The sequence below is a fragment of the Solea solea genome, chromosome 8, assembly GCF_958295425.1.
Source record: "Solea solea chromosome 8, fSolSol10.1, whole genome shotgun sequence".
Lineage (NCBI taxonomy): Eukaryota > Metazoa > Chordata > Actinopteri > Pleuronectiformes > Soleidae > Solea > Solea solea.
In genome coordinates this window covers 5,903,829-5,930,527 of record NC_081141.1, presented here as the reverse complement: position 1 = coordinate 5,930,527, position 26,699 = coordinate 5,903,829, and the positions used below count along the sequence as shown (strand labels likewise).

Sequence of the window (26,699 nt, the reverse complement as noted above, 5' to 3'; positions counted from 1 at the left end):
ACTTTGATCGATCGATAAATACTTAAAACTTAAATTTTGGAACTTTGGAGAATAATTTTTTACATGCGTAAAAAAGACCCTGTCAGCAGCAACTGGTGTGGCACAAAAGACCAGTTACAATTCCTCAGCTCCACTCTAATCACAAACCCTTAGTATAATACAGTAGAACAGTATTTTAGTTATTTTAATCCAAGTACCACCAGCGGGACCTCACGTACCACTGGTGGTACATGCACCACAGTTTGAGAATGATGTGTATAGGTTGTACATGAGGGAAAGTGGCTGCTTGACCTTTTATTTGCTGGTGACTTTGTCCAGTGTTCCGCTGTACATCCGCCAAAGAAGAGAATCCACGCCGCGTCTTCCCTGTAGCCAATCAGCGCCAAGAACTCGTGATGACGTCAACAAACTGCCAAGTCCAGGAAGCTAGAAGTTTCTTTACAGTGCGACGCCAGCGTTTCGGTCGAGTGTTGTAAGTGTTTTCGCACGATTTGTAGACGGAAAACCGAGCGGTGTGCGAACATATTTACTGTTTTCGTGATTGTAGGCCTTTTTTCTGTTCACTCTTTACAGGTAAAAAGTAGCAGGAGAACGGTTAGGAAGTAAAGTCGTCGCACATCGGTCAACAAACATGTCAGCTTCAGGTCTGCTGGCTAATTACAGCACCGAGCTCTACAATGGCCAGGCGCTTAAAGTGAGTATGTTATAAAACACGGGGTTTGTTTCACGGATGTTTTGAGTGCGTGTACGTCACTGTGAGACTGTGGGGAAACACCACAGGGGCGCGCCCACTCTAACGTGGATGTCCTCACGTCCACTTTCACTCGGTCAGCCTTTGCTCATTTCAGTGCTAATTTTTGTGCTCTGCCAGTAATTATAAGCACTAAAGTGCCCTAGTGAGTCATAAGACGCACACTAAAGTACCCACTAGAGTGGTTAACACATGAGGAAGTGTGTACCTGCTGCCATTCATGTGTGGCCTCTAAAGCCAGCCTATTCAAATGGCGGCCCGGGGGCCATATGTGGCCCAAAAGCAACCTCTTATAGCCCTTTTCCACTGGTTGCATATCCACTGCATATACACACAAAACAATTCAACGTGGGCAGAGTAATCACTACACAGCTGTGTGAAACTGCGTTGACTTTGTTTTACACACAAATGAGTGACCAGTGACTTGTAAAGGAGTTGATTTCAGTGTAACTGAATCATTAGAATCAGTTAATTAAAAATATTTGTTCAGTACTTCCTCCATGACTGGAGCACAGACTCCGTCTGACACAGTCACTGGACTGAAATACAGCAGCAGGGTCTGTGATGCCGCTCACGATCAGCAGAGCTGTCGCTAAATACACCAGACTCCTAATAAATATTGAGATTTGAGACATTTACCCACATTTTAAGATTGTTAAGTATTTTTAACGCTTGGAACCTTGCCAGAGCAGGTACTAAAAAAAGTACCTGCTACCTAAAACATGACTGCTACTACCTCAGATTCTGTTCATGTACAGTTCTTTCATGATTTTTTATGTAATATTGTGTTTCATACATATGCGCTGGTTTTACATTTTAAATTCTGTTTGAAAATGTGGCAGAGCCGAGTTTGTAATTGAATAGCCCTGCTCCAAAGCAAAATATAAATTGAAGAAATGATTGTTTCTAAAGAAGTGTCTTTCTAGTGGAGAAAATAAAGTGGCCTATAAGATGCACTTGAAACTATGTTTCCTGTAATCTTTACATACCAGGTAAAAACTCATTGAGATTGCAATCTCTTTTGGTCTTTTCCAAGGGTGGCCAAGAGGTCAGCAGCACACGATGCAATAAATATCAGATTAGGTATAGAAGACAGGTTACAAACAATAATTTTGACAAAAAACAGTAATGTAATGGTGTACAATGTTAGCATGACACAGTAAGAAATTAAAAATACAAGCACTGGTTTCCCTTTGTCTGCCCTGTAAGAGCAAACAAAATGCTCTTTTTCAAACATTTTTAGTTCAGTCTAGAGTGTGTTCCATGCGACGGAAGCGGAAAAGCTGAATGCAATGGAACAGAAAGATGGAGAACTTCACTAGAAAGTAGACAATAGTGGCTTTTAGTTCTTTGAAGGTGAGTGTACAGATATAGTGTTACTAAGTTGAAAACTGATCCATTTAGCTACCACAAGAAAATAGTGTTTTCTTATCGTTGCCTACTCGGTGTTCACTGAGCAAGTGCTGTAATAAAATAAAATAAAATACCAATAATAATAGACACTGTCAAAACAGAATGGAGAATGAATAGCCTTCATCTGCTATAAAATACTAGGTGTCCTTTTTAGGTATAGTAATGAATTCTTCTCTTCAAAATTGTTTAGGTGGACAAATACCTGCATAATCTCCAACTGTCGGATAAAACCTTGGTGGATTTGTCAAAAACCTTTCGACGAGAGATGGACAAAGGCTTGTGCAGAGACACCAACCCCACAGCTGCTGTCAAAATGCTGCCCACGTTTGTGTGCTCAACTCCAGATGGAACAGGTAAAACCCTATTTCATGTAATATCTGCCAACATGCAATCAGGAACATTGTTTTCCATGGGGGATGTATAGTATACAGCATGCACCAACACACTTTCCTTCCTTCAATGCACATCAAGAGCTGTGACACCATTATTTATCTTTAAAATTAGTTAATAAACAGTGTTGGAGTAACCAGCAACACACTTGAGGTCATCAATATTACTTTGTTGATCATCATATTTAACGTAATGTCAGCACTCAGCAGGAACTCTACAGGCAATAAAACACTGACAGTCACGTTATTTCTGTGATTTTTCAAAAACAATTTCACTCGCACCTCACTAACGTTTCCTCTTGAGCTAATAAGGGTTGATTCTCAGACACCAGCGGAACTCGATACATTCATAACATCAGTTGACACATTTGTCACTCTGTGTTTTGTTTTAATTCTCAATTTCTTTATTTCTAAAACCCCAAGTTCACTCAGAGTGACGATGCCCTATGTTGTTCTTGAACAGCACTGACCCCTTACACTTTGACCATAGTGTGCTGATGGCATCATGTTAGATAGAGGAAAGTAGTAATTCAACATACTTTAAACATATGTTTATAAATTATCGGACAAGCAAATTATTATTCAAAAAATATTCTTCGGTTCCTGATTAAAAAGCTTGCAGACATACAGTACTGTGCAGAAGTCTTAGGCCACCATTAGATTTGTTGTTTTAGCAATGCTATAACAGTTCAAGGAAGTAATAACTTAACATTTATTTGAATACAAAATAAAATGCAGGTCACACAGGGCAGCAGGCATAGGATAGGAAAACAGGCAGATGGTACACACACAAGAGAACACAGACGGCCATGACATTACCACACCTGCACACTGAAAAATGTAGACTGCTGAAGTAAAAAGACTGCAGATGTGTAGTACAAAAATTACACTATGTGCAGTAACTGTAGAGTCAAAATCGGTCATATCCACTTTACTTTGGACAGAACTATATAAAACGTTATTAACAAATCCACATAATTACATTTATTTCTATAAACTTTAACTCAATGAAATCAATGAAAATCACAGCACATGCTTATTTTGGGTCCAAAGCATGTAGTTATCCAGGCCTGACAACAACCGATAATGAAACTCAAAGGAGACGTACTATATTTTGAAGTGTCTGTCAAAAAATATGTCACAAAGAGGAAAAAAACATTTATAAGTCACATAAGTTGCATTATATGGTCTGGTGTGTCATTGCCTGCTTTTCAATGAATGCACGGAAACTGTCGACCTTGGCTTGGAAGTCTGGAGGCAGATTCTGACACATCGTGGTCCGTGGTCTGATTGACAGGTGATTGCGTTGCACGAAGTGAGAGCACCAAGAAGCAAAATCGTTTTCATCTCCTTGGCAACTACATATGCATGGAGACGTAACTGCACCGTTGATAAACCCCTGCCAGCAGCACACAGTTCAAGAACCCACTTGTGGACTCGTTCCTCCAGCTCTGACCATCGCACTTTCAGTCCACGATGGCCAGTCCCTGACAAGTTTTTCACTCACTCCAGACTTTCTTTCTGCTGCTCAATTACCATTTTTGGCTGCATACTTTATAATTTGCAGTTTAAATTCTGCAGTATAGCTTTTTTCTTTTTGGTGGAGTTTAATCTGTGTGCTCTCTGTCTTTATGGTTTAGTCGTGTAATTTTTTCGGTGGTGCAGTAGCAGAGCTCAATTGTCACAAGTGTGGACGGTGCCCTCCTGTGGTCATAGATGACATAGCGTATATTTTGATATATTTTGATCTATAAGTCGCTTTTAATTGTAGGTCGCATGGCCAGCCAAACTACTAAAAAAAGCGCAAATTATAGTCTGGAAAATACGGCAATGGGTATCATGGCCCTGATTTTACGCTGCTCGTCATCTTCAATAAGCACCGGAAAAAACTGTCATTCAAACCACACACAACATTGGTTTCTTCTTTTTTTTTTTTTTTGACGTTTCCACAAAAGTCCTCCTTGTTACTCCAGCCATGGTTGATGTCGAAAACAAATACCCACTCCACCTGTCTTCTCTTCCAGCCCAAAATATGCAGACATCTGGTCATTCGTGTGAAAGAGAAGGATCTTGTGGTGTGAATTGTGCCCCACAGTGCGAAAATTCACTTCCAGTGCGAATGCAACTTTTTCATTATTGAGATTAGGGCAAATGTGACGCATTTTGAAAATACTGTATTAAATAATGTATAGATAATTTGAGTCTGCACGGGCCTAATAAGATCTTGGGAAATGGCATAGAGTTGACTTCTGATTCACTTATTTGTTGATCTTTTTGCATCTTGCTGTTTTATCTTGTTTCTGTTGTGACTATATCGTGGATTTAAGGTGGAGTTTTTGACAACAAGTGACTAACAGTAGTAACTGATATAGCATCTTATGTATTTTATTGTAGAGGAAGGTGAATTTCTATCTCTCGACCTTGGTGGAGCCAACTTCCGTGTCCTCTTGGTCAAAGTCAAGGCTAACGGGAAGCAGAAGGTGGAGATGGAAAACCAGATTTATGACATTCCTGAACACATCATGAGAAGCAGTGGGTCTGAGGTAAGACGCATTGTGACCCTGTCCTTGTTTGTCTCTAAAAACAAATAAATAAAAGTTGTGTGTGTGGAACAACCTTCCATTCAAAACGTGTGTGCAGGTACCTAGAATTGAAGAATTGAAGCTCTTTTGAAGGCAAAGGGTGGTATGACCAAATATTGATTTGATTTTTTTTCTGTTGGCTCATTCTTTGATTTTGCTAATAGAATCTCTGATCGTCTGACACCTGTGCACACTGCTGTAGAGTTGCAGTCATAGTGAAACTTTCATAAATGTGTAGCTGAATGTGTTCAGTATTGGTCATTCTTTAATTTTTTACATTTTTTTACTGTGCCATTCATGAAATTTTAAATGTGTATTGTCAGTGATTACAAAAGTCTTAGAAATGCAGACAACAGAAAAAGTATTGACCTCGGCCTTACATAAAGGCTGTATTTCAGCGGTTTATTCATAAAAGAAATTGTTTTTTTGCTCTATTTTGTAGTTATTCGATCACGTTGCTGATTGTCTGTCTAATTTCATGGAGAAAAGGGGCATAAAGGAGAAGAAGCTTCCCCTCGGCTTTACATTTTCTTTTCCGTGTGTGCAGACTAAGTTGGACGAGGTGAGTGATTTTGAAGATTTCCTCTTTTTATTTGAAATAATGGGCAGACATGGTGTAATCAGCACCATGATTAGTCTATTGTAGACTCATGAAAAGACATGTTAATGAGCTCCAGTGATTCCTTTACCTCGTAGCTGTTTCTTAGTAACTCATTAATCACTCTGGGATTTGCCTGTTGCAGTCACCTTAGCTGTAAAACCTCTTTTTAGGAGAGTACACAGGATTAATTCCTCTTCAATTATAGTTTGTTTGATAATATAATTGTTTTACCCTTTCCTGTCCTTTCTATTTCTTGCCTGTGCGGCACCCTTGACATTAAAGCTTGAAATGCTCTTGCCCCTCTTTATATAACTGAACCTTTTAAGTTGGTATGTACCTGCCTGACGGCTGAGCTCAACTGATCGAGCCTGACTGGTTATTCCAACATGTCAATATGTGACTAAAGGAGCTCAAGATTCCTAACACTGTTCAACTCTCTACCTATTGATCTTGACAAATCACATCCATACTGTCTTTTAAATAATGTTTTCTTTAATATTTGATTTGTCTGTAGAGTATTAGAGAACTTTTTTTCACTTAATCTTTGACCACCTGGTGTGCACACCAAGCTCCTTCTTTTCTTCTGTATGCAGGTTACCTTGGCAACTAGTGGCCAAAAGTATTTTTGCAGGAATAGGACACAGCAGGCTGCTGCCCAATGGCTGTTCTTTTTCGTCATCATTTTATTAGCTCAATAACTACGGCGACAACTATACGTTTTCAAGACTTCATTCCAACCCCCCAACAACCACAACAACAACATATACATCATTCGCTCATGCCGAGTGGGAAATAAAGCACATAACACATCTTAGGGCCAATCATTTGGAAGCCCATTTCTGCTCTCATAAAAAAAAAGATGAAAACATAGGCTTTAGAGGGAAGAATTATGAGAGAGTAGGTCATAGTTATTAGTCTTTGACTTACTATCTCATAATTTCAACTCACTATCTCATAATTATGACTTACTTTCTCATAATTTCAACTCACTATCTCATAATTAGGACTTACTCTCTCATAATTTTAAATTAGCATTTTTTCCTCTCAATCCTAAATTTTCATCTTTTTCTTGCTGGTGGAAATGGGCCGCCATACAATGGTGATGACCAGCCAAGACACTCATTATGCCACCTTCTGACAACAGGAAGCACACCTTTAGTAACAAAATCCTTGTGCTATACTCTGATACAACAAATTATTGCTGCTGGCCTCTCTCTATGGCCACAAAATGACTATAGCGGTTGCTCCACACCCCAACATGCGTGGGGACTTTATTGCTTTTAGTTTGTTTTTAATTTTACTTATTTTATGTGTGGACATGGACTCAAAGAAGCTCAAATGAGTTCACATACATTTGACAACTTTTAAAGGCGACATAGACCGGAAGCTCCAATTAACGCTGCGTTTGTGTGTGTGTGTATCTGCGTCATTACCTCGTTTATGAAACCCTAAGGTTTCAGAACAACAGTTCAGCCACTGCTGAGAAAATAGTGTTGTATTGTTTTCCTGGGCTCTGCGAAGCGGATCGGCACTTCCGTAATTTGATGTCGTTATCAGAAATCCTCACCACTCCTCTCACCACCGTAGCGCCTCCTGGTGCGGGCACTAGTCCGGGCACATCCGGTTGCGTACATTCAACCGCAGAAGAAGAAGAACTACTCTCGTTGTAGCTGCTGAGATGCAGAGCATCCACCGTGCCAGAGGGGGAGCTGTGTATCTGAGAGCTGGCCTATCGATTACGTCACTTCCAGGTACCTGGCCAATCACAGGACAGTGGGAAAGCTCTCGTTGGCTGGCCAATCACAACACAGTCCACGTTCTGGGGGTGTGATTTTGGTCTGAAACAGTGCGGCTGACGAGAGCGTCAGTAAGGAGATATTTTGATCGCCTCGTTTGCAGCGATTAGGAGGATTTTAACCATGAAAACAAGTTATTATATGTAAGTAGACCTCCATAACTAACATATATGTGTGATACAAGCATTCGTTGTCGCCTTTAATAACTTTTGACAACTTTCAATACATTTATGCAATAGAGGAATTAAGTGCTATTATTTGAGATGAATTTCCATGATAGTGTAGTTATTTATACACTGCATCCTCATGAATTTTCTGCTTTATCCTCCACATGAGGGTCACAGGTCACTGGAGCCGATCCTAGCTGACACAGGATGAAAGATGGGTTACACACCTGGACAGGCCTCAGGACTTTGTTTTCATTTAAAATTGTATAACTTCCTAATATGCCTGTTGTCATCCACATTTTCCTGGTATTTTAGACCCCAAAACAGAAAAGTTTGAAAATACTGTTTCCTTTTGGTTCTTATTGGCTACAGCCAGACAATAAACTGTGAACAAAAAGCTACATTTACACTTCCACCGTCTCATAACAGAAATCCTTTTTCTTTAACTGTTGTTGTCTCGTGATAGTAGCTCTTTAAGAAAAGCAACAGCAGAGGAGGGAATGAACTTCCTGTTTACCATAGCATTCACATGCTCAGTTTACCTCAATGATCACATGATAGTTACAGGTGACTTCCAATGCACTGTCATTGTCGTGTGAGTTCAAGTTCTTGGGGCGTTCTATCATATATCCTCGCTTCTGCTGTGAATTCATCTGTGCTCAGTAACCATGGAAACATGTCTCTGAACTAGCCTGCTCCCTACTGTCAATCTTTATTTAACCGTGTCTTAAAGGATGTTCCAAAGGGCAACAAGTTCTCAGGCTTGCGTCTTTTCAATGTCATATTCTTCATTTGAAAATACTTTTTTGGGGTCTACTGAATTGGAAAAGGAAATAGTTTGGAAGTGAATTATTTTGAATCTAGTTCCTTGAGAAAAGACATTAATGCATTATCAAGTAAGGATACCATGTACTCGGGCTGAAATGAAATGGATGTTTTTTTAACATCATTATGTTCCCGATTTGCAGAGTGTTTTGATATCTTGGACCAAAGGCTTCAGATCCAGTGGAGTGGAGGGAAAAGATGTGGTCAGTCTTCTGAGGAAGTCCATCAAAAAGCGAGGAGTAAGTTTTATATACATAGCACATTATAGTTTCATGCAAATTTTTTGACGACTTTGATGCATCTGTTTTTTTAATGGCTACAAAGAAATTAAAATGTAAATGACATACATTGCTTATCAAACCACAAAATATGGCTTTATTGACCTAAAGTGTTCCTGACAAGAAAGACTTGCCAGGAAAAACTTTTTTTTGCTCTTGTTCGGTCGTTCCTGTTTTAGAAGGATGATGATGATGATGAATGATGTGACATTGTCCAGCAAGTTCTCTAAATCTCTAAAACAGTGATTGTTTGTCTATTACCACACTTCTAACTTAGTAAAGTATGTGCTGCTGATATTTATGTTCATCTTCCAAACCTTAGATGTCGAGATAATGCGGCTATGTGCTTCAGTGACTGGTGTTGTTTATTTTATTATATCTATTGTCATTGTAGGACTTTGACATTGATATTGTGACAGTTGTCAATGACACCGTAGGAACCATGATGACCTGTGGCTATGATGATCAATTCTGTGAAATTGGCCTTATTTTGGGTGAGTGAACACAAAAGTGAACTGTTGTGCACTGTTCTTGGGATTAGAGCGCTCATTTATCATGAACCAGCAACATATACAGACAAAATTCAAATGACAAACATCCCGGTTCGTCGGTGCTTGTGCAGAATATTGACCTAAACAGTCCGATAACATGTAGAGTAAGTGACATTTTCACCATTTTGGTGGTAGTTGACATATTGCATATAAACAGAGCTATCGTCCTCTCTCTCTCTCTCTCTCTCTCTCTCGCTCTCTCTCTCTCTCTCTCTCTCTCTCTCTCTCTCTCTCTCTCTCTCTCTCTCTCTCTCTCCTGAGCACCTGCAGCCTAGTTAAGTAGCAGTCCTCTGCCCTCTCTCTGTCTCTCTCTCTCTCCACCTTCCTCTTTATCAGGAGCACCTGCAGCCTCACAGCCAGTCTGCTCCACTTTCTGTTTGTCTTCTTTACTTAATTTCCCTGTCTTTAGGTTTGTGTCAGAGCTTTAGTGTGTGTTTTTCACACAGATAAGACACATTTGTGGGACAAAGACATCCCAGCTACTTAGCAAAACAGAGGCAGTCATGAAGGAGCAGGTGCAGTGACATGAGTGAATGGAAGACCATGATTAAAGGCACTGAGAGTTTTTATATCCACACTGTTTTTGAGGAGGAGTTGAGCAAACTTTTGCCGTGTTTCCACAGGCTCACCTTGCCTCACCTTGGCATGGCTAAGTTGCATTTCCACTAGCATAGTACTTTTTTTAGTACCTGCTCTGGCGAGGTTCCACGCGTGCTTAGGCAATACTATGCGTGACGTCGTCAGACTGTCGGCAAGTGATTGGCCAGAGTGCTCTCACAGGAAGAGATGTCGACACAAGAATCAAGCCGAACAATGCCGAACTGTAGATCAGTTAAATAGACTTAACAATCCTAAAAACGTGGGTTAATCTCCAACAATTACCAGGGAAATGTCTAAAGTCCCAAAATTTAACAGAGTCTGGTGTATTTAGCGACAGCTCTGCTGATCTCAAGCGGCATCACAAACCGTGCCACTGTATTTCAGTCCAGAGACTGTGTCAGACGGAGTTTGTGCTCTAGTCATGGAGGAAGTACTGAACAAATATTTTTAATTAATTGATTCTAATGATTCAGTAACAGTGAAAACAACTGCTTTACAAGTCATGGCAGTAAAACAATGTCATGGCAGTTTCATGCAGCCATGTAGTGATGACTCCGCCCATGTTGAGTAGGTACTATTTTTGTACCTACAAACAAACCTAAATGGTGCCGTGCTGTGGCGAGGCGAGCTGGGACCATAGTGGAAAAGGGCCATATGACTCCTGTGCATCATAAAGCCATAATTTCCGACACGCCTAAAACATTTTGAAAAGACTAGGGGAATTGAACCCCATAATTCTTTACTCCTCACATGTAATTTATGTATTTAATAACCTATAAAATGTGTGAAGACAAGAAATGCTGTATTTGCTTTATAGGACCTTTAATAACATGACCTTGGTTTGACTAACCTTTCTCTATTTGGGTCACTTAGGGTTTTAATTGACTGCCACTGCTGTATGGTGTTTCTCTGCTTAGTCATTCAGGTTTTTCAGATTTGTCAACTGGGCTGAAAAGTATGGCCCAACTCAAACCTGTCAGTAACTTTTAAAAAATGTTTCTTACTGTTAAGATTTGTCAGTCAGTCAGTCATCATCTACCACTTTATCCTCTGCCAGAGGGTCGCGGGGGGTGCTGTGCCAATCTCAGCTACATCGGGCGATAGGCGGGGTACACCCTGGACAGTTCGCCAGTCCATCGCAGGGCCACACACAGATAGAGACAAACAGCCATTCACTCTCACACTCACTCCTATGGTAAATTTAGAGTGTCCAATTTACCTATCCCCACATTGCATGGTTTTTTTTGGACTGTGGGAGGAAGCCGGAGAAGATTTGTAAATATATCAATTGAGCAAAAGCTAGAATGTATTATAAGTTGCTTAAGGTGCTGTAAAATAAGTGTAAACATTTATTTACAAACTAAACAAATGCATGTATTCCTACTGCAGTCTAAAAATTGGTAACACTATTGTGCAGAGATTGTTGTTATTACTGTGGAACTGCTATCACTAAAGTGTCGTTAGCTAGAATTCCACTAAAATTAATTACAAATTGAAAAATTACAAATACATATCTAAACAGCAGGGCTGCTGAAAGATGAGAAGGGAAAACTTGATGATGTCTTCCATCTATTATTGTAGTAATATTTGTGTCTTGCAATAAGTTGAATGTTGTGGTTTTCTCAGTCCATCTCTCCTCTCACCTTCTGTTTCTGCCATTTCTGCTTTTTTTTTGCCCCTGGAGTGATTTCCAAGTAATAATAGTAATTATTATTATTATTACGGTGTTTTTATGAGCAAATCAATGCTGCAAATCTGAAAAAAAAAAATGGAGTTACATTTCATTTGTTAGATTTAATGTTTTTTTATTAGGCATGGCAGTGTGGTTTTATACCAAAATCAATAAACTTGTTTTGTCATTCTTATGTTGAGATGAGAATTGCTGAGTAATTGTAACAACATCCCTCCAGGCACAGGCACCAATGCCTGCTATATGGAACAGATGAGGAACCTGCAGGTGCTGGATGGTGATGAGGGGCGTATGTGTGTTAATATGGAGTGGGGAGCATTTGGAGATGATGGCGCCCTCGAGGACTTGCGCTCTGATTTTGACCGGGAAATAGATGCAGGCTCTCTTAACCCTGGAAAACAACTGTAAGTGTCACTTAATACAACATACTGTAAGTTTCATTGTAGTAGTGGCTCCAGTCAACTTAACTACAGCCAGGCTTGTATTGGGGTTTATTTCCAACTGTTCACATCACCATATTTACCATCTGTTGTCTGACCTACTCATATTTTAAATTACTATAGCTGCTGTTTACTGTTAATGGAAAGTCAGTCTAATTTCATATTCATACTTACAAATACTCTATTCAGTCTTTGTGTTGCATGTCCTTTCAGTGGCTCAAAATATGATCAGGTGGTTATGGCTGGGGTTCACAAAGGGATGGAAGATTCATGGAATCTTGCAACCTTTATGTGACAAAAGTTTGCAAATTGCAGCAGACTCATTTGTTATTACTGTGACTGATTATACGTTTGTTTAAATTTGCAGACAAAGCATGTAACATAGTCTTTCAGGATCAGCCTCAGGGAATCCTTTTAAATTTTGCACAAATTGCCACTCGGGTCAAAGGTCATGGACCTCCACAGGGCTCCAGACTGTGAATTTAGTCATGTATTGCTACTATTTCCAAGTCCTCCGTTTTTTTTTCTGATAGTCGGGATCATAAGGTAACAGAGACTATATAATAAAAAAAATCAACTTCTAATCCAGTACAGGTTTTGCCAGCTTCAGGTAAAATCTGCAGTTGTCTTAAGTAGTCAATTGACATTGATTCCATAATGTGATATTGACATGAACCTCGTAACCTAGCAGATCTCGCTGGTCTCTGAAGTCTTTCATGTGCAACGTCCTCTAGCAGCACTGAATAAGCCATTACACGTTGTGTGATTAGATTGCTTTTATTCCCACCCCATTTGATTGAATCTGAAAAGCTTCAGGTTTGGCAATTAAGCTGATTGAAAATGATAAGAACGTGAATGTGTGAAAATGTAATCTATCCTATTGTTTAATAATTCAAGCATTTATTTTAAATGCTATCCTCCAATAACACACCCACTTAAATAATATATATATATTAGGTGTATATGTATATATATATATATATTTATATATATGTATATATGTGTGTGTGTGTGTATATATATATATATATATATATGTGTATATGTATACATATATGTATATATATGTATATGTATACATACATTTCCCGTCCAGGTGCACAGAGGCCCCTAAATGAAAATGTTAGGAGTGCAAGCAAACCGTAAATTGACTTGCAACGCAAATATTCCCATTTCCTCTCAATTTCACTGTATTAGTGATGAATAATTTGATAATAAATGCAGAGATTACAATGAGCTGTTTTAAAATCACAGTGACTCATTTTAGATGGAATTAGATTTGGGTCAATATTTTCAAATAACACTTGTTTCGAAACAAACAACACTTTTAAAGAAGCAAATAAAATATCAATTTGATATTGTATTTTATTGTTTGAAAATACACTTGATCTTTGCAATCCCTGATTTGTTCTTTGCGCTCTCTGATTCTGACCATGGGCGGGCCTCAGGAAGATGTCTGCTTATTGTCAAATGAGTTTTGGAGTGACTACTTAATGGCCCAGAAGTAGTCACTGAATTGGAGTCGGTGTCTCTCTGGAACTTATAATTGTAAGTATCTAACCTTTGTCAGATTATAAACATTAGATACTTAAAATTATTTTGCCAGATGTTGATGGGGAAAACTTGGGGAAAGAGGTCCAGATGGACAGCTCCAAAACTCAGTAGCCAATCAGCAGGCAGCTTCCTAAGGCAAGTGTATTTTCAAACAATAGAATACAATATTTTTGTTTTATTAGCTTGTTTTAACTTTAACTTTTCACTAATCTTTAGTGCTATTCAGCATAATAACAGAAAACCAGATAAAATGACTGTGTGCTTGAAGTTTAAATAATTGTTGGAAATGTTAACGATTAACTGAATCTAGAAATTGGCAAAATGTGAAAGATAAGTCCAGTTCTCAGTTATTTTATTATAGACTAAATATTTGAATAAATTAATGACGTCACTAACGTCTTATTGTATCTTTTATTTACTGAAGATTTTCATAATTTAGTGTTTCATGATTTTATTTTACCTACAGGGATACATCCCTCATGTGGGTAATGGGAGCACTGGCACTGGTTTTTTTCTCACTTCAAGCACTGATTTTAACAATTAATAGGTGATAAACATTAAGCATCGGGGTTTTTAGGTTTTTTTTTCAGAATAAAAGCCCCCGTGTTGACACCATATCGTATTTCACTTCACTACATCAACAAAACTGCAAATCCAGCTTTGTCTTCTTGTTCTCTCACCAGTTGGTGACACATCGGTTTCTTGTGTTTACAAATTACATGTTGTTTATTTATATTTTTAGGGTTAGGAGTTGTGAGCATTTTCCATGCTCGATCATCACTATAAGCATCAATTAATGGTTAAGGGATAAAAGCTTCCAACAGTAGGCTAACATCTGTTACAGTCTTTATTTTTTTTTTCTAAGCATAATTATTTTAAACATGTTGATTATTACAAGCGGAGCCTGATTATTAAGTACTGAACAAATATTTTTAATTAATTGATTCTAATGATTCAGTAACAGTGAAAACAACTGCTTTACAAGTCACGGCAGTAAAACAATGTCATGGCAGTTTTACATGCAGCCATGTAGTGATGACTCCGCCCATGTTGAGTAGGTACTATTTTTGTACCTACAAACAAACCTAAATGGTGCCGTGCTGTGGCGAGGCGAGCTGGGACCATAGTGGAAAAGGGCCATATGACTCCTGTGCATCATAAAGCCATAATTTCCGACACGCCTAAAACATTTTGAAAAGACTAGTGGAATTGAACCCCATAATTCTTTACTCCTCACATGTAATTTATGTATTTAATAACCTATAAAATGTGTGAAGACAAGAAATGCTGTATTTGCTTAAGATTTGTAAATATATCAATTGAGCAAAAGCTAGAATGTATTATAAGTTGCTTAAGGTGCTGTAAAATAAGTGTAAACATTTATTTACAAACTAAACAAATGCATGTAGTGCTCACGTAAAATAGCTCACGTAAAAAAAATAACTCCCTTAAGAGGTTTTGAATGAATGAAACACTGCAACTACAGAATATCAGACTGTGTCCTGGGTTTTTCATACTTTTCATACGTTTATCCAGTTATGTCCTATTATTATACAACATTGTTTTTTTTTTAGATAACTGGCAAACCTTCTTGGGGAAACCTGGTCTCATGAGGAGAGACGGCGTCCATCCCACTTTGGATGGAGCAGCTCTCTTATCTAGAAGTTTAGGAAAGTTTATTAGAAACCCATGACAATCCAGAGCTGAGACCAGGACACAGAGTTGCAGTCTTTCACGCTTCCCTGTGCTTCTTTTCGAGCAGTCACCAATTAAAAACCCCATAGAGACTGTGTCTGCCCCCCGACCTACTAAAGTAAATAAATCAATATCAAACAGTTAGACATTCTAATTTAATAAAGATTAATACCGACAATAAAATAGAGGGGCAGCCAATGAGTTAAATAAACTCTCCTCAAAATCTGTTTTAATAAATGATCTCATAACTGAAAATTGTATTGATTTATTCTGTGTAACTGAAACTTGGTTACATGAAGAAGATTACATTAGTCTAAATGAGTCAACTCCACCCACTCATGCTAACACCCATATTCCTAGAAGCTCAGGCTAAGGAGGGGATGTAGCAGCCATTTTTAATACTAGATTATTAATCAATCCATTTGCATTAGCATTTAACTCGCTGTTGGAATCAATTGGTTTTATTCAACACGTTAATAAACCAACTCATTGCCTTAGTCACACCCTTGATCTTGTTTTAACTTATGGTATTGATATTGATAACTTAAACATAGTTCCTCAAAACCCTCTCCTTACTGATCATTATTTACTCACATTTGATTGTACAATAATGAATTACAATAACATAAATAAAAATACAGCAACAGTCAGAGACAGAGACAGTGCAACCTTTATTTAACTTGGTGCCATATGTCAGTACATCTGAAGGTACCTGATTTTACTCCCGTCCTCATAGATAACCTTGTTGACCATACAGCGCCCTCACTGCGTACTACATTAGATTGCGTTGCCCCTCTAAAAAAGAAAGTGGTGAATCAGATGAGACGAGCACCGTAGTTTAACTCTGATTCTCGCACTCTTAAACAGGCTTTACGTAGATTAGAAAGGAAAAAAGCCCTACACAAAGCTAGAGCTGCCTATTATTCATCTTTAACTGAAGAAAATAAGAATTGTCACACGTTTCTTTTCAGCACTGTAGCCAGGCTGACACAGAGCCACAGCTCCACTGAACCATCTATTCCTTTAACACTGAGCAGTGACCACTTTATGAACTTTTTGGTGAATAAAATAACATCAATTAGAGAAAAAAATTCATCATCTCCTGTCTGACAAGCACGTCACCTTCATCCTCACATAAATTGGAGTATGAATTGGTCAACTCTCTCACTCTCTGATAATTATTTTTACAGATTCACCTAATTACCAGCTATGGAAGATCAAGTAGAATGAGACTGGACTGGCTATTACACTTAGATGTCAGGGATTTAGGAGCAGAACATGTTCATGTTCGAAAAGGAACTGCAAGATGAAATGTTTTATAGGTAAATGTTTGTGCTTGGATTTGTTTCACTTGTGGGAGTGCTTCTGACATATCCGACCAACAATGCTTTCACGCAATTTTTCAGCAAAGATGCAACTGTGATTATCAGTATAATTCAAACAATGTCATAATTATTGCTAGTCAAATTCAATGACTGCTGATATTCACAGTTAAATGGCATAAGAATCCGTCTACTGTTACAATCTCACAGATTGTTTGTTTGCACCCAAAGCACAGATGACGTTAGATCTTTGTATCTGCTTAGAGAATGATGTGAAGTTCAGCAGCTACCAGGCTTTTATGTTTGACATTCAACTATTTTGGTCCTCTTTATGTGTTGGTTTGCAGGTTTGAGAAGATGATCGGTGGCATGTACTTGGGGGAACTGGTCCGTCTCATCCTGGTAAAGATGGCTCAAGAGCAGCTGCTCTTTCAGGGCAAGACTACAGCCGAGCTCCTCACCACTGAAAGCTTCAACATCAGATACATCTATGACATTGAGAATGAAAAGTGAGGTTTTTTTTGTTTGTTTGATTGAGTAACATACTTTATAAGATACTGTAGCAGACATAAGTGCCAATCTAATATGGGTTCTTAGACTTTGACCTGCCAATTTATTACCTGCATAAAAGAAATGTGCCTTTGCGGTGTAAGCATGTCCATGTAATGGCTCTAAAGTTAAGTTTTCATTACATACATCCGCTCCTATTTTATGTTTACATGGCATGATGTAATCACTCCACAGGCAAGCTTGCTACACTAGCTCAACAAAAATGCTTTAGATTGTGTAAGATGATGTTGTGTTCTCGACCTTCAGTGTGCACAAAAGTTACATAGCCTGTGGGATAAGCTGCACAAACCATCACTCTGTGCTATGATTGTTTATAAGGACTGAGCAAAGTTCTGCCAGAAGGTTTTTCTATCAAAATTTGTGAGTGTAGAACATTTAGCTATTGTTAACAAAAATAATGACACTGGTATTAGTAAAGGGATTGGGGTCACTGTTTACTCAACCACGATTTAGATTGAATGAGCAGGTCCAAATTAGAATAAGCTTCTTTGATTTGTTTTGTTTTGTTTTGTTTTTAGACCTGAACACCACAAAGCCGTTGCTCAAGCACTGACAGATATCCAGCCACTCACTTTCTTAACCACATAATGTGTTAAGGATCATACAAATAATATGCTGATTAATTCTTTTTATTTTTACAGAGATGAGGAAGGACTGGCAAGCGCTGAGAAGGTGCTTAGAAACCTGGGTCTGGACCCGTCAGTAGAGGACTGCATCACTGTGAGGAGGGTGTGTCAACTAGTGTCAACACGGGCTGCACACTTGTGCGCTGCCACTCTTGCGGCAGTGCTACGGCAAATTCGGGACAACAAAGCGGTCGAGAAGCTGCGTACAACTATTGGAGTGGATGGCTCTGTTTACAAAAATCATCCAAAGTAAGTGGTCCTGTGAACACATTACATCTTTGTATCTCATACACTGTACATGCACAACGGCTGTAGGACTCTGTTGTTGCTGCTGTGTAGTAGTTGCAGCACTGAATGCATGTAACTTGATTTAAGAGCTGTGAATAGCTGTGGTTGTTTTGTTTTTCTTCTCTGTAAAGTGTCCTTAGGTTATTTGAAAGGCGCTTATATAAAATGTGTTATTATTATATAGATTCATATTTATCAGTGTATAATTATCAGTGCTTACTTTTTCTTCTGTATATCTCTATGTTTATGTTTGATCCTAAGAATCTGTCAAAACCTGTATTTCATCCTCTTAAAGAACACAATTCTCTTAGTATATAGGTAAGAGGGACAGAATGTTTCCCTCAAACCTTTTTTTTCGTTTATTTCATAAACAGAAAGAAATGTTCTTCCTGTGTGTGCATGGGTTTTCTCCGGGCTCTCCATTTTCCTCCCACTCCAAAAACATGCGGAGGTTAAATGGACAATCGAATTGCCCCTAGGTGTGCGTATGTCAGCTGGGATTGGCACCAGCAGCCCCACAATATACTTTTTATTCTCGTACATGCAGGGCAGGCACATACAAAAATAAAACCAAATAAATTAATCACTAGGGTGAAAAAGATTATGTCATTATGAATGTCTTTTCTCAAACTACACAGTTTGGGTCAGTTTCTCAGGTCAACGCTGCATTTCTAAAAAGCAATTTTGCAACTTAAATTAGCTAGATTTGTGCAACAGAAAAATATTAAATATTATAAATATAGATATTAATATCTGCCCTTTTCCTTTTCCTAGGTTTTCCAGGAAGCTTCACAAGATGGTAAGCCGACTTGTACCGGACTGTGATGTCCGTTTTTTGCTGTCACAGGATGGCAGTGGGAAAGGTGCAGCCATGGTAACGGCAGTAGCTTACCGTCTTGCCGCTCAACAAGCAGAGCGTCAGCGCATCCTTGACACCTTGCATTTGAGCCGTGAGCAGCTGGTGGAGGTGAAGACGAGAATGAGTAAGGAGATGGTGAGAGGCCTGTCAAAGCAAGACCATCAACAGGCAAGCATCAAGATGCTTCCTACTTATGTGCGATCAACACCAGATGGAACAGGTAACTTAAAGTTAGAAAAAGAGACTTTCCGGTTGTAATCATGATTTTTCTTTCACATTGAGTCTTGAGTTTGGCTTCGGAATCTTTGTCTTCATTCCCCGTTATCAGAGCATGGGGACTTTTTGGCCTTGGACCTTGGGGGCTCTACTTTCCGGGTGTTGCTGGTGCAAATACAAAGTGGACAAAGACAAATTGTCGACATGCACCAAAAGATCTACAGTATACCACAGGAGATCATGCAAGGCACGGGAGAAGAGGTGGATTGAAGTGCTTTTGTACTTACACATACATATACAATAATTAGTAGTCATAGCAACTGAATAAACAATAAAGATAAGAATATCTTATGGGTAGAGTTTTTGTAAAATGCTGAAAGACAGTTGTAATTAATACTATTAAGTTTGTTTTGTATGTGGACTTTAAAAATAAATTTAACTTAAGGATCTCATACAGTATTATCTTTTATTAAAATATATTTATTTTGTCAAAACAAAGCTAACCATCAAGACTGAAAGTCTTGCAGAAAATATGCTTTTTTTCTATGCTTTTTTGCTCCAATCTGCCATGTAAACAGCAAACTACTGATCTGATTATGGTACTGTGTGGTCTTATAATGTTTTCATTCTTTATTTCTTGTTTGTCAGCTTTTCAACCATATTGTTGACTGCATCTCAAAGTTCCTGGAGTACATGGGCATGAGAGGAGCTTCCTTACCTCTGGGATTCACATTCTCTTTCCCCTGTCGTCAAAGCAAACTGGACCAGGTACCGCTTTAAATCAATGTTAAGTGTGTAGTGTCACATTGAATCTACCTGTATTAAATTAATGACATTAAGTGTTTCTCTGCATCACAGATACAGCTATACACCTATCATAAGTATTCACCCCCTTGGATGTTTTACCGTTTTATTGCTTTCATAAATCAATCATGGTCATTAAAATTTGGCTTTTTTTACACAAACATTTATTGGAAAAAACTCTTTAATGTCAAACTGAAAACAGATTTCTATGTAATGTAATGAAACAAAAATATATAAAAAAATATAATTGTTTGCATAATTATTCACCCGCTTTTTAATGTAATGGTCTAATTCATTCATGTATTCCTGGGTACCATTACACCATGAAGACAGAAGAACACTCCAAGCAAGTAGGAAAAGGGTTATTGAAAAGTACAATTCAGGGGATGGATAGCAAAAAATTTCCAAGGCATTGAATATGGAAATGGAAGGAATATGGAACGTGTGAATCTGCCTAGATTCACATGTTCTCTTAAACTGAGAGGACCATGCAAGTAGGAGACTACTGAGAGAAGCCACCAAGACCCCTATGACTGCTCTGAAGGAGTTACAAGCTTCAGCTGCTGAGATGGGAGAGACTGTGCATATAGCAACTGCTGCCCAGTTTCTTCACCGGTCAAAGCTTTATGGGAGAGTGGCACTGTTGAAGAAAACTCATATTAGATCTCGACTAGAGTCAAATTGAGCTTTTTGGCCATCAGACAAGATGTTATGTTTTGCGGAAACCAAACACTGCACATCACGAAAAACACACCATCCCCACTGTGAAGCATGGTGGTGGCAGCATCATGCTGTGGGGATATTCCAGCAGCCAGCCCTGGAAGACTTGTAAAGATAGAGGGCAGAATGAATTCTGCAAAATACACCGAAATCCTGGGGGACAAGCTTATTCAGTCTGCAAGAGAACTACAGCTTGGGAGAAGATTTATTTTCCAACAATGATCCAAAGCATACGGCAAAAGCTACACAGGAAGGGTTTATAAAGAACCAGGTATGTTCTGGAGTGGCCGAGTCAAAGCCCAGACCTCAATCCTATAGAGAATTTGTGGCTGGACTTGAAAAGGGCGATACCCGCGCAACCTGACAGAGCTTGAGCAGTTATGCAAAGAAGACCGGAGCAAAATTGCAGTGTGCAGATAAGACACACAAGACTGATTGAGACTTATCCACACAGACTCGGAGCTGTTACTGCAACCAAAGGTGCATCTATTGATTTATGCAATAAAAGGGTAAAACATCCAAGTGGGTGAATACTTATGATAGGCACTGTATATAGTACATTGTCTGTCTTTTTTGGTAGATTTTGACAAACTTGTTGATTGTGTTAGGGCTGCGTTGTGTTGTAAATGTATCAGCGTGGTTCTCTGTCACACAGAGAGGAGTGGTGTGACAGGTATTATAAAGTACATGACATTAAAGTACTTACAATCTTCCTGTTTTTTAAATGTAGATTATTTATAATTGGTTTGGATTATAATTGTATTTTTCTGTATATCAAATACTTATCTGTTGTCTAATTTTCTGTTGTATTGCTTTTATCACAATGACAGTAATGAAATAGTAGTTCCATTGTTGTTTTTATTATTATTATTATTATTATTATTGTGACTAATTGATGTTTGCTGCCAATATTTTATATTCAGCTCTGCTTTTCAGGGTCATGAGCAATGATTTCTTTGTATAATCAGTGAAGCAGCTATTGTTTGCACAGTTGTGCATTTGCAGAGTGTCTGTCCATCTGTGTGTCTGTGTACCCACACAAACAGATCTGTGCGGTCTTTTGTCCAGGGTATTCTTCTGAAGTGGACAAAGGGTTTCAAAGCCAGTGGCTGTGAGGGACAAGATGTTGTCAAGTTACTTAAAGATGCAGTCTCCCGGAAAAAGGTTAGTAATGAACAGTACGTTGCATGCTGTAAACTACGTTCTCTTGAATCTTTACTGAAAAATAACGGCTGTGAATTCTGAGAGTAAAACTGACATACAATGTTATACAATATATGTAGTGTGCAATTGTTGTTTTTGAGAAATGGCTTTATTTTTGAAGAAAAGAGAAAAGATGTTTGGTGATGACCAGATCCGACAGACGATCCATCAGTTGAAAATAAAATGTGAAAGTGACAGCAGAGGGCTGTGAGCGCCCAGTATACAAAGCTGCCACTAGACTAATTTTTTTTCAGCACCAATAAAGAAGGAAATATACTTTGTCATGTCCAGGAATTTCACTTAAACCACGTGGCGGTGGTTAATGACACTGTAGGAACCATGATGGCCTGTGGCTATGAAGATCCCAAATGTGAGGTGGGCCTCATCGTAGGTAAGTCTTCTTTCTCCACCTAATCTCATCTAATCTTTCCATCTCTGTGTACTATTTTAGATGTTAAAACCAATTTACTCTGAGCAAATACTGAGCAGTTGCCTCATTCTTTTGAAGGAACCATAAAATGTTTGGTTTTTTTAGTTTTGAATGAAGCTTGTGATAAAAATGACTGAATGTTGTAATATCTGCCCTCTTGTTTTAGGCACAGGAACCAATGCCTGCTACATGGAAGAGATGCGCAACATTGAACTGATAGAAGGGAATGAAGGTCTCATGTGTGTCAACGTGGAGTGGGGAGCGTTTGGTGAAAATGGGGAACTCGATGACTTCTGCACCCAGTTTGATCGCATTGTCGATGAATGCTCAAACTACCCGGGGAAGCAGAGGTACCACCATGGTCATTTGTGACATAGTACATGTACTGATAGTGATATCACTTACTATGAATAATGCCAGTAAGAGCCACTGTGTTAAAAACGTATCCATTTTTCCCCCCTTTATCTTATTAACTTATAACTAATATACTAATCGACATGTAAAATGTCATGATTCTGTACATGTTTCACTGTAGTTTGTACCATGATTCATGGAAACGACTGCAGGTAGCACACTTTCGATTCACTGTTTTTATGTAATTGAACAGTGTGATACACACAGAGTGAGGTTGAAGCATTATTGCAGTGTGTGCTGGGTGAAGTGAATGGCTTAATCTCACCAATATCATGTTAATCATCATATGAGATGCACTGCAGGTGTCCAGTCAGTGAAAAAACAGCAGAAAGGGACATGGTCTATGCTAACTATAATCCTAGACACAGCAGCTGGTCATTAAAATTGCAGACATTCTCAAAATCCTGCATTTTCTTGGAATCTCTTCTCATCTCCAGCTTCAGATACCAGATTTGAATTGTGCTTGTTATCAGTCACAGAGTTAAACCTCATTCTCCAGAGCCAGGAATCTGTGGCAAAGGCAAAATATGGACCTCACCTCACATTGTCATAAACATCAGCTTTGCATGATGCTAAGAGCAAAAGCAAACATGTGCATTTAGAGTAACCTCAGATGGAGTTTGTTTTATCAAAAGGAACCAGTGCTGTTATTGCTCAAGGAAAAGCACTAAGAAGTATTTTTAGCTGCACATAACCGCATATTTTTGACGATCAATCTAAGGCCATCTGAAATAACATAATTAAGTTAAGGTAGATTGAAAGATTGAAGTTTTTTTATTAAAAGTGAGTGTTCATCAGTTGTTAGTTTTAGTATTTAGTATTGAATGTTATGAAATAGTCTGAAACTGTCTATCTAGAAACTATATTTGTTGCCAGGAAACCTTTTATTTAGTTTTTTTATGTATCTTTTTTGGTGATCAAAAAGAGGAAAAAAAAAGCAAGTTTCTTTTCCTCTTGTTGAGTTGGTGTGTTTTCTTCTGGCAGGTATGAGAAGATGATCAGTGGCATGTACCTGGGAGAGATCGTGAGGAATGTGCTAATTGAGTTCACTACCAGGGGCTTACTGTTCAAAGGCAAAATGTCTGAACGACTCAAGACCCGGGGCATCTTCGAGACGAAATTCTTGTCACAGATTGAAAGGTGTGTGACTTTAACAAACATGGTCAAAGTAACCATGTTTGTACGAGCGGCGGCCATTCTTGGAATCCTATGTTGGGGTTTGTCCAAGAGAATCATGTCACCAAGATCAATCTATAGAAGTCAGGTTTTAGTCGGACTAAGACAATAATTAGGTTTATTTCATACCTGGATAATGCGATTCATAATCCAATGTCTCCTGCATGTATACGCTTAGTCAGACTGGAGTCTTTGACCCAGAAGTAAAAAGAGACTAAGTACAAACTGCAGTACTGTTGCCGGAAATCACACAGTGGCGGCGTCTTTCTTCGTACAAAGCATCAACCACAAGAGCCATGCTCTATCTAATTTGATGATTAACTTGTACATAATGAAATGCCATAATGAAACTAGAGATGCATGGAAAATTTGGCGACTGAAACATATGAGCCGAAAATGGCCAAAAAAGATGTTTTTGGTTTTTGACCAAAAGAAACCGGATGTCATGATGACGCATGCAAAAACCTTGGCCAGCATGCACCTGTCTATTCCTGCTTACAGTCTGTCCAAGATCAGTTTGGAACGCCAATAAAACGGTTCCAACAAGATGCGAGTACACAGAGCAAAACTTGGCTACATGTAGCGCAGATTATGAACTCCCCGCGACATTCACTGGGATCCCCTGCACTTTATCGAGACTGTACTCGATCCTCGTCTGCTAAAAACTGCTAAAGAATTGGCATAATGATTTCTTTCGATATTTAGGTTTCAGTGTTTCCTGATTTTTGGTTTTCAGTTTTGGCCAACAGTTTTCATTTCGGTGCATCCCTGTATGAAACATAACCACAGCATGATCCATTTCACCATTCGCACTACTTTATGGAGAGATACAGCGCCACCTACAGAGGCGGAGTCTGATATACATTCCCAATAAATCAATTTTCTCCTCCGCATGTGTACTCTGACTTCAATCATTGTCTGTTTGCCTGTCTTAGTCGGACAATGGCTGGATTGTGTGAGTGAGAGCTGTCAGAACATCCAACTATTTACCTATTTACCTCTCGACATCTTTCAAAACCTGTCACATGTGTAACCCTTGTCATTTTCTCTCTGACCCCAAAGAGACCGTCTGGCTATGCGACAGATCCGCTCAATTCTGCAGCACCTGGGTCTCACCAGCACCACGTGTGATGACAGCGTAGTGGTGAAAGAGGTTTGCAGCGCCGTGGCGCACCGCGCAGCTCAGCTCTGTGGTGCCGGTTTAGCAGCTGTGGTTGACAAGATACGACAGGACCGCAACTTAAATCATCTCTCCGTTACTGTGGGAGTGGATGGCACCCTTTACAAGACACACCCACAGTAAGAAGAAATTATGTTTTCATATGCTTTTATTCACATAAACATGCCAGCTTTTCTGAGCACATCCACACACTGCACAATGATTTAAGAGCATAAGAGCGTCTTTTGTCATGCAAGGCCATTCATCGACTAATAATAGCACATTAAAGACGTTTTTTTTGAGAGTTTGAGCTCCAGGTCTGAGAAAGGATGTTATAAGTAACATTTTTATCACTGTTCTACACCACAGATATACACAAAACCTTAACATCAGCCCTTAATTAGTGAATAGCCATCATTAAAGTGAGACGCATATTTCCACCTGTGCGGTGGGGATGTGGACATTTTGCTGAATTGAAATACATTAGAACATCATTCTAACCTTTAACAAGAACACTATTTATATTAAGCTTTTGAATTATTCATTTTATACCGCAGAGAGCATTGCTGCATTTCATGAATTTATTCAACTTTAACTGAATGACATTTTTTACATCACTTGCACATCAGGAGAAATTATATTTAATAGACCAAATTGCCTAACTCTACAAAAAGTCAACCCCTTCAGCTGAGTGTTTAGTGAAGAACAACTTTGGCTTCCTTTATACCCAATCTGTGTGTTTTTCCTCATGCTACATGCTACAGCAGCCACATACTTGTATATTTGTAGCATGTATGAAGTGCTTTCTACCAGCCCAGTGGATAATGGCTGTTCAGGCAACCACATTCATTATTAACTCCACTGACAGGAGACGAGGAGCTTTCCTCGTCTCCTGTCAGGAGTCCACACTGATCACTGCTTGTTCATTTCTCTTGATTTGAATGTACCACAGCTGTGTTCAACACTTAACCCTTTCCCCCCTTTTTTCTTCCTCCTTTATCCTGAAGTTTCTCCATCATCATGCAAGAGACTTTACAGGATTTGGCACCGCAGTGTCAGGTGACTTTCCACAAATCCGAGGATGGAAGCGGGAAGGGAGCAGCTCTGATCACAGCAGTGGCCTGTAGAGTCAAGGACAGAGGTGACAATTAAACCCCCAACATATGCTGTGGGTTGTTATTAAAATTAACAACTATGACAGATTTACTGTGCTTTATAGTTACATACACTCCGATCATAGCGCTCTTCTGTAGCTAAACATTCATTTTGATTTGAATTCCTTTTGGTGTGAAGGTTCACTTTAAAGGTGCACTTTAATCGTATGTTCAATTTGAATAATAACTATTTAAGGAAAGGGGGTAAATGAAATCTGGAAGTCAAAAGTTAGTCTGTGTGTTAGTTGCACCTTTTTTGATATGACTGTTACATACCTAATGTTGTTATCATTATTGGATGAAGTCTGTGATCTGAACATCACAAAGTGCCTCTCTTTTTCTACTTGATCTCTGGTAAATCTCACCACTGCTACAACACTGTCATTCGTCAAAGACTGTCACAATAAAATTGCTGTTCACGTCTTA

The 26,699-nt window shown here is 38.8% G+C and overlaps 1 protein-coding gene across 1 annotated transcript; it reads left to right on the top strand.

Moving 5' to 3' along the window:
- The first annotated feature begins 373 nt into the window (after positions 1-373).
- Positions 374-26,699, top strand: hk2 (hexokinase 2). The gene is made up of 19 exons (XM_058636934.1): positions 374-472; positions 574-694; positions 2,355-2,517; positions 4,948-5,096; positions 5,578-5,697; positions 8,668-8,763; positions 9,197-9,296; positions 11,864-12,047; positions 17,002-17,163; positions 17,866-18,099; positions 18,913-19,217; positions 19,326-19,474; positions 19,862-19,981; positions 21,806-21,901; positions 22,232-22,331; positions 22,537-22,720; positions 23,769-23,924; positions 25,023-25,259; positions 26,127-26,699. The coding sequence occupies exons 2-19, from the start codon at positions 632-634 to the stop codon at positions 26,269-26,271; spliced, it is 2,763 nt and encodes a 920-aa protein (XP_058492917.1). The 5' UTR covers positions 374-472; positions 574-631; the 3' UTR covers positions 26,272-26,699.

What these genes read in the sequence shown, in the direction of transcription:
- hk2 (XM_058636934.1), top strand. Translation starts at nt 632, where the DNA reads ATGTCAGCTTCAGGTCTGCTGGCTAATTACAGCACCGAGCTCTACAAT. An exon ending in ACAATGGCCAGGCGCTTAAA is followed by an intron (nt 695 to 2,354) that starts GTGAGTATGTTA and finishes AAAATTGTTTAG; the next exon opens with GTGGACAAATACCTGCATAA. An exon ending in AACTACCCGGGGAAGCAGAG is followed by an intron (nt 22,721 to 23,768) that starts GTACCACCATGG and finishes TTCTTCTGGCAG; the next exon opens with GTATGAGAAGATGATCAGTG.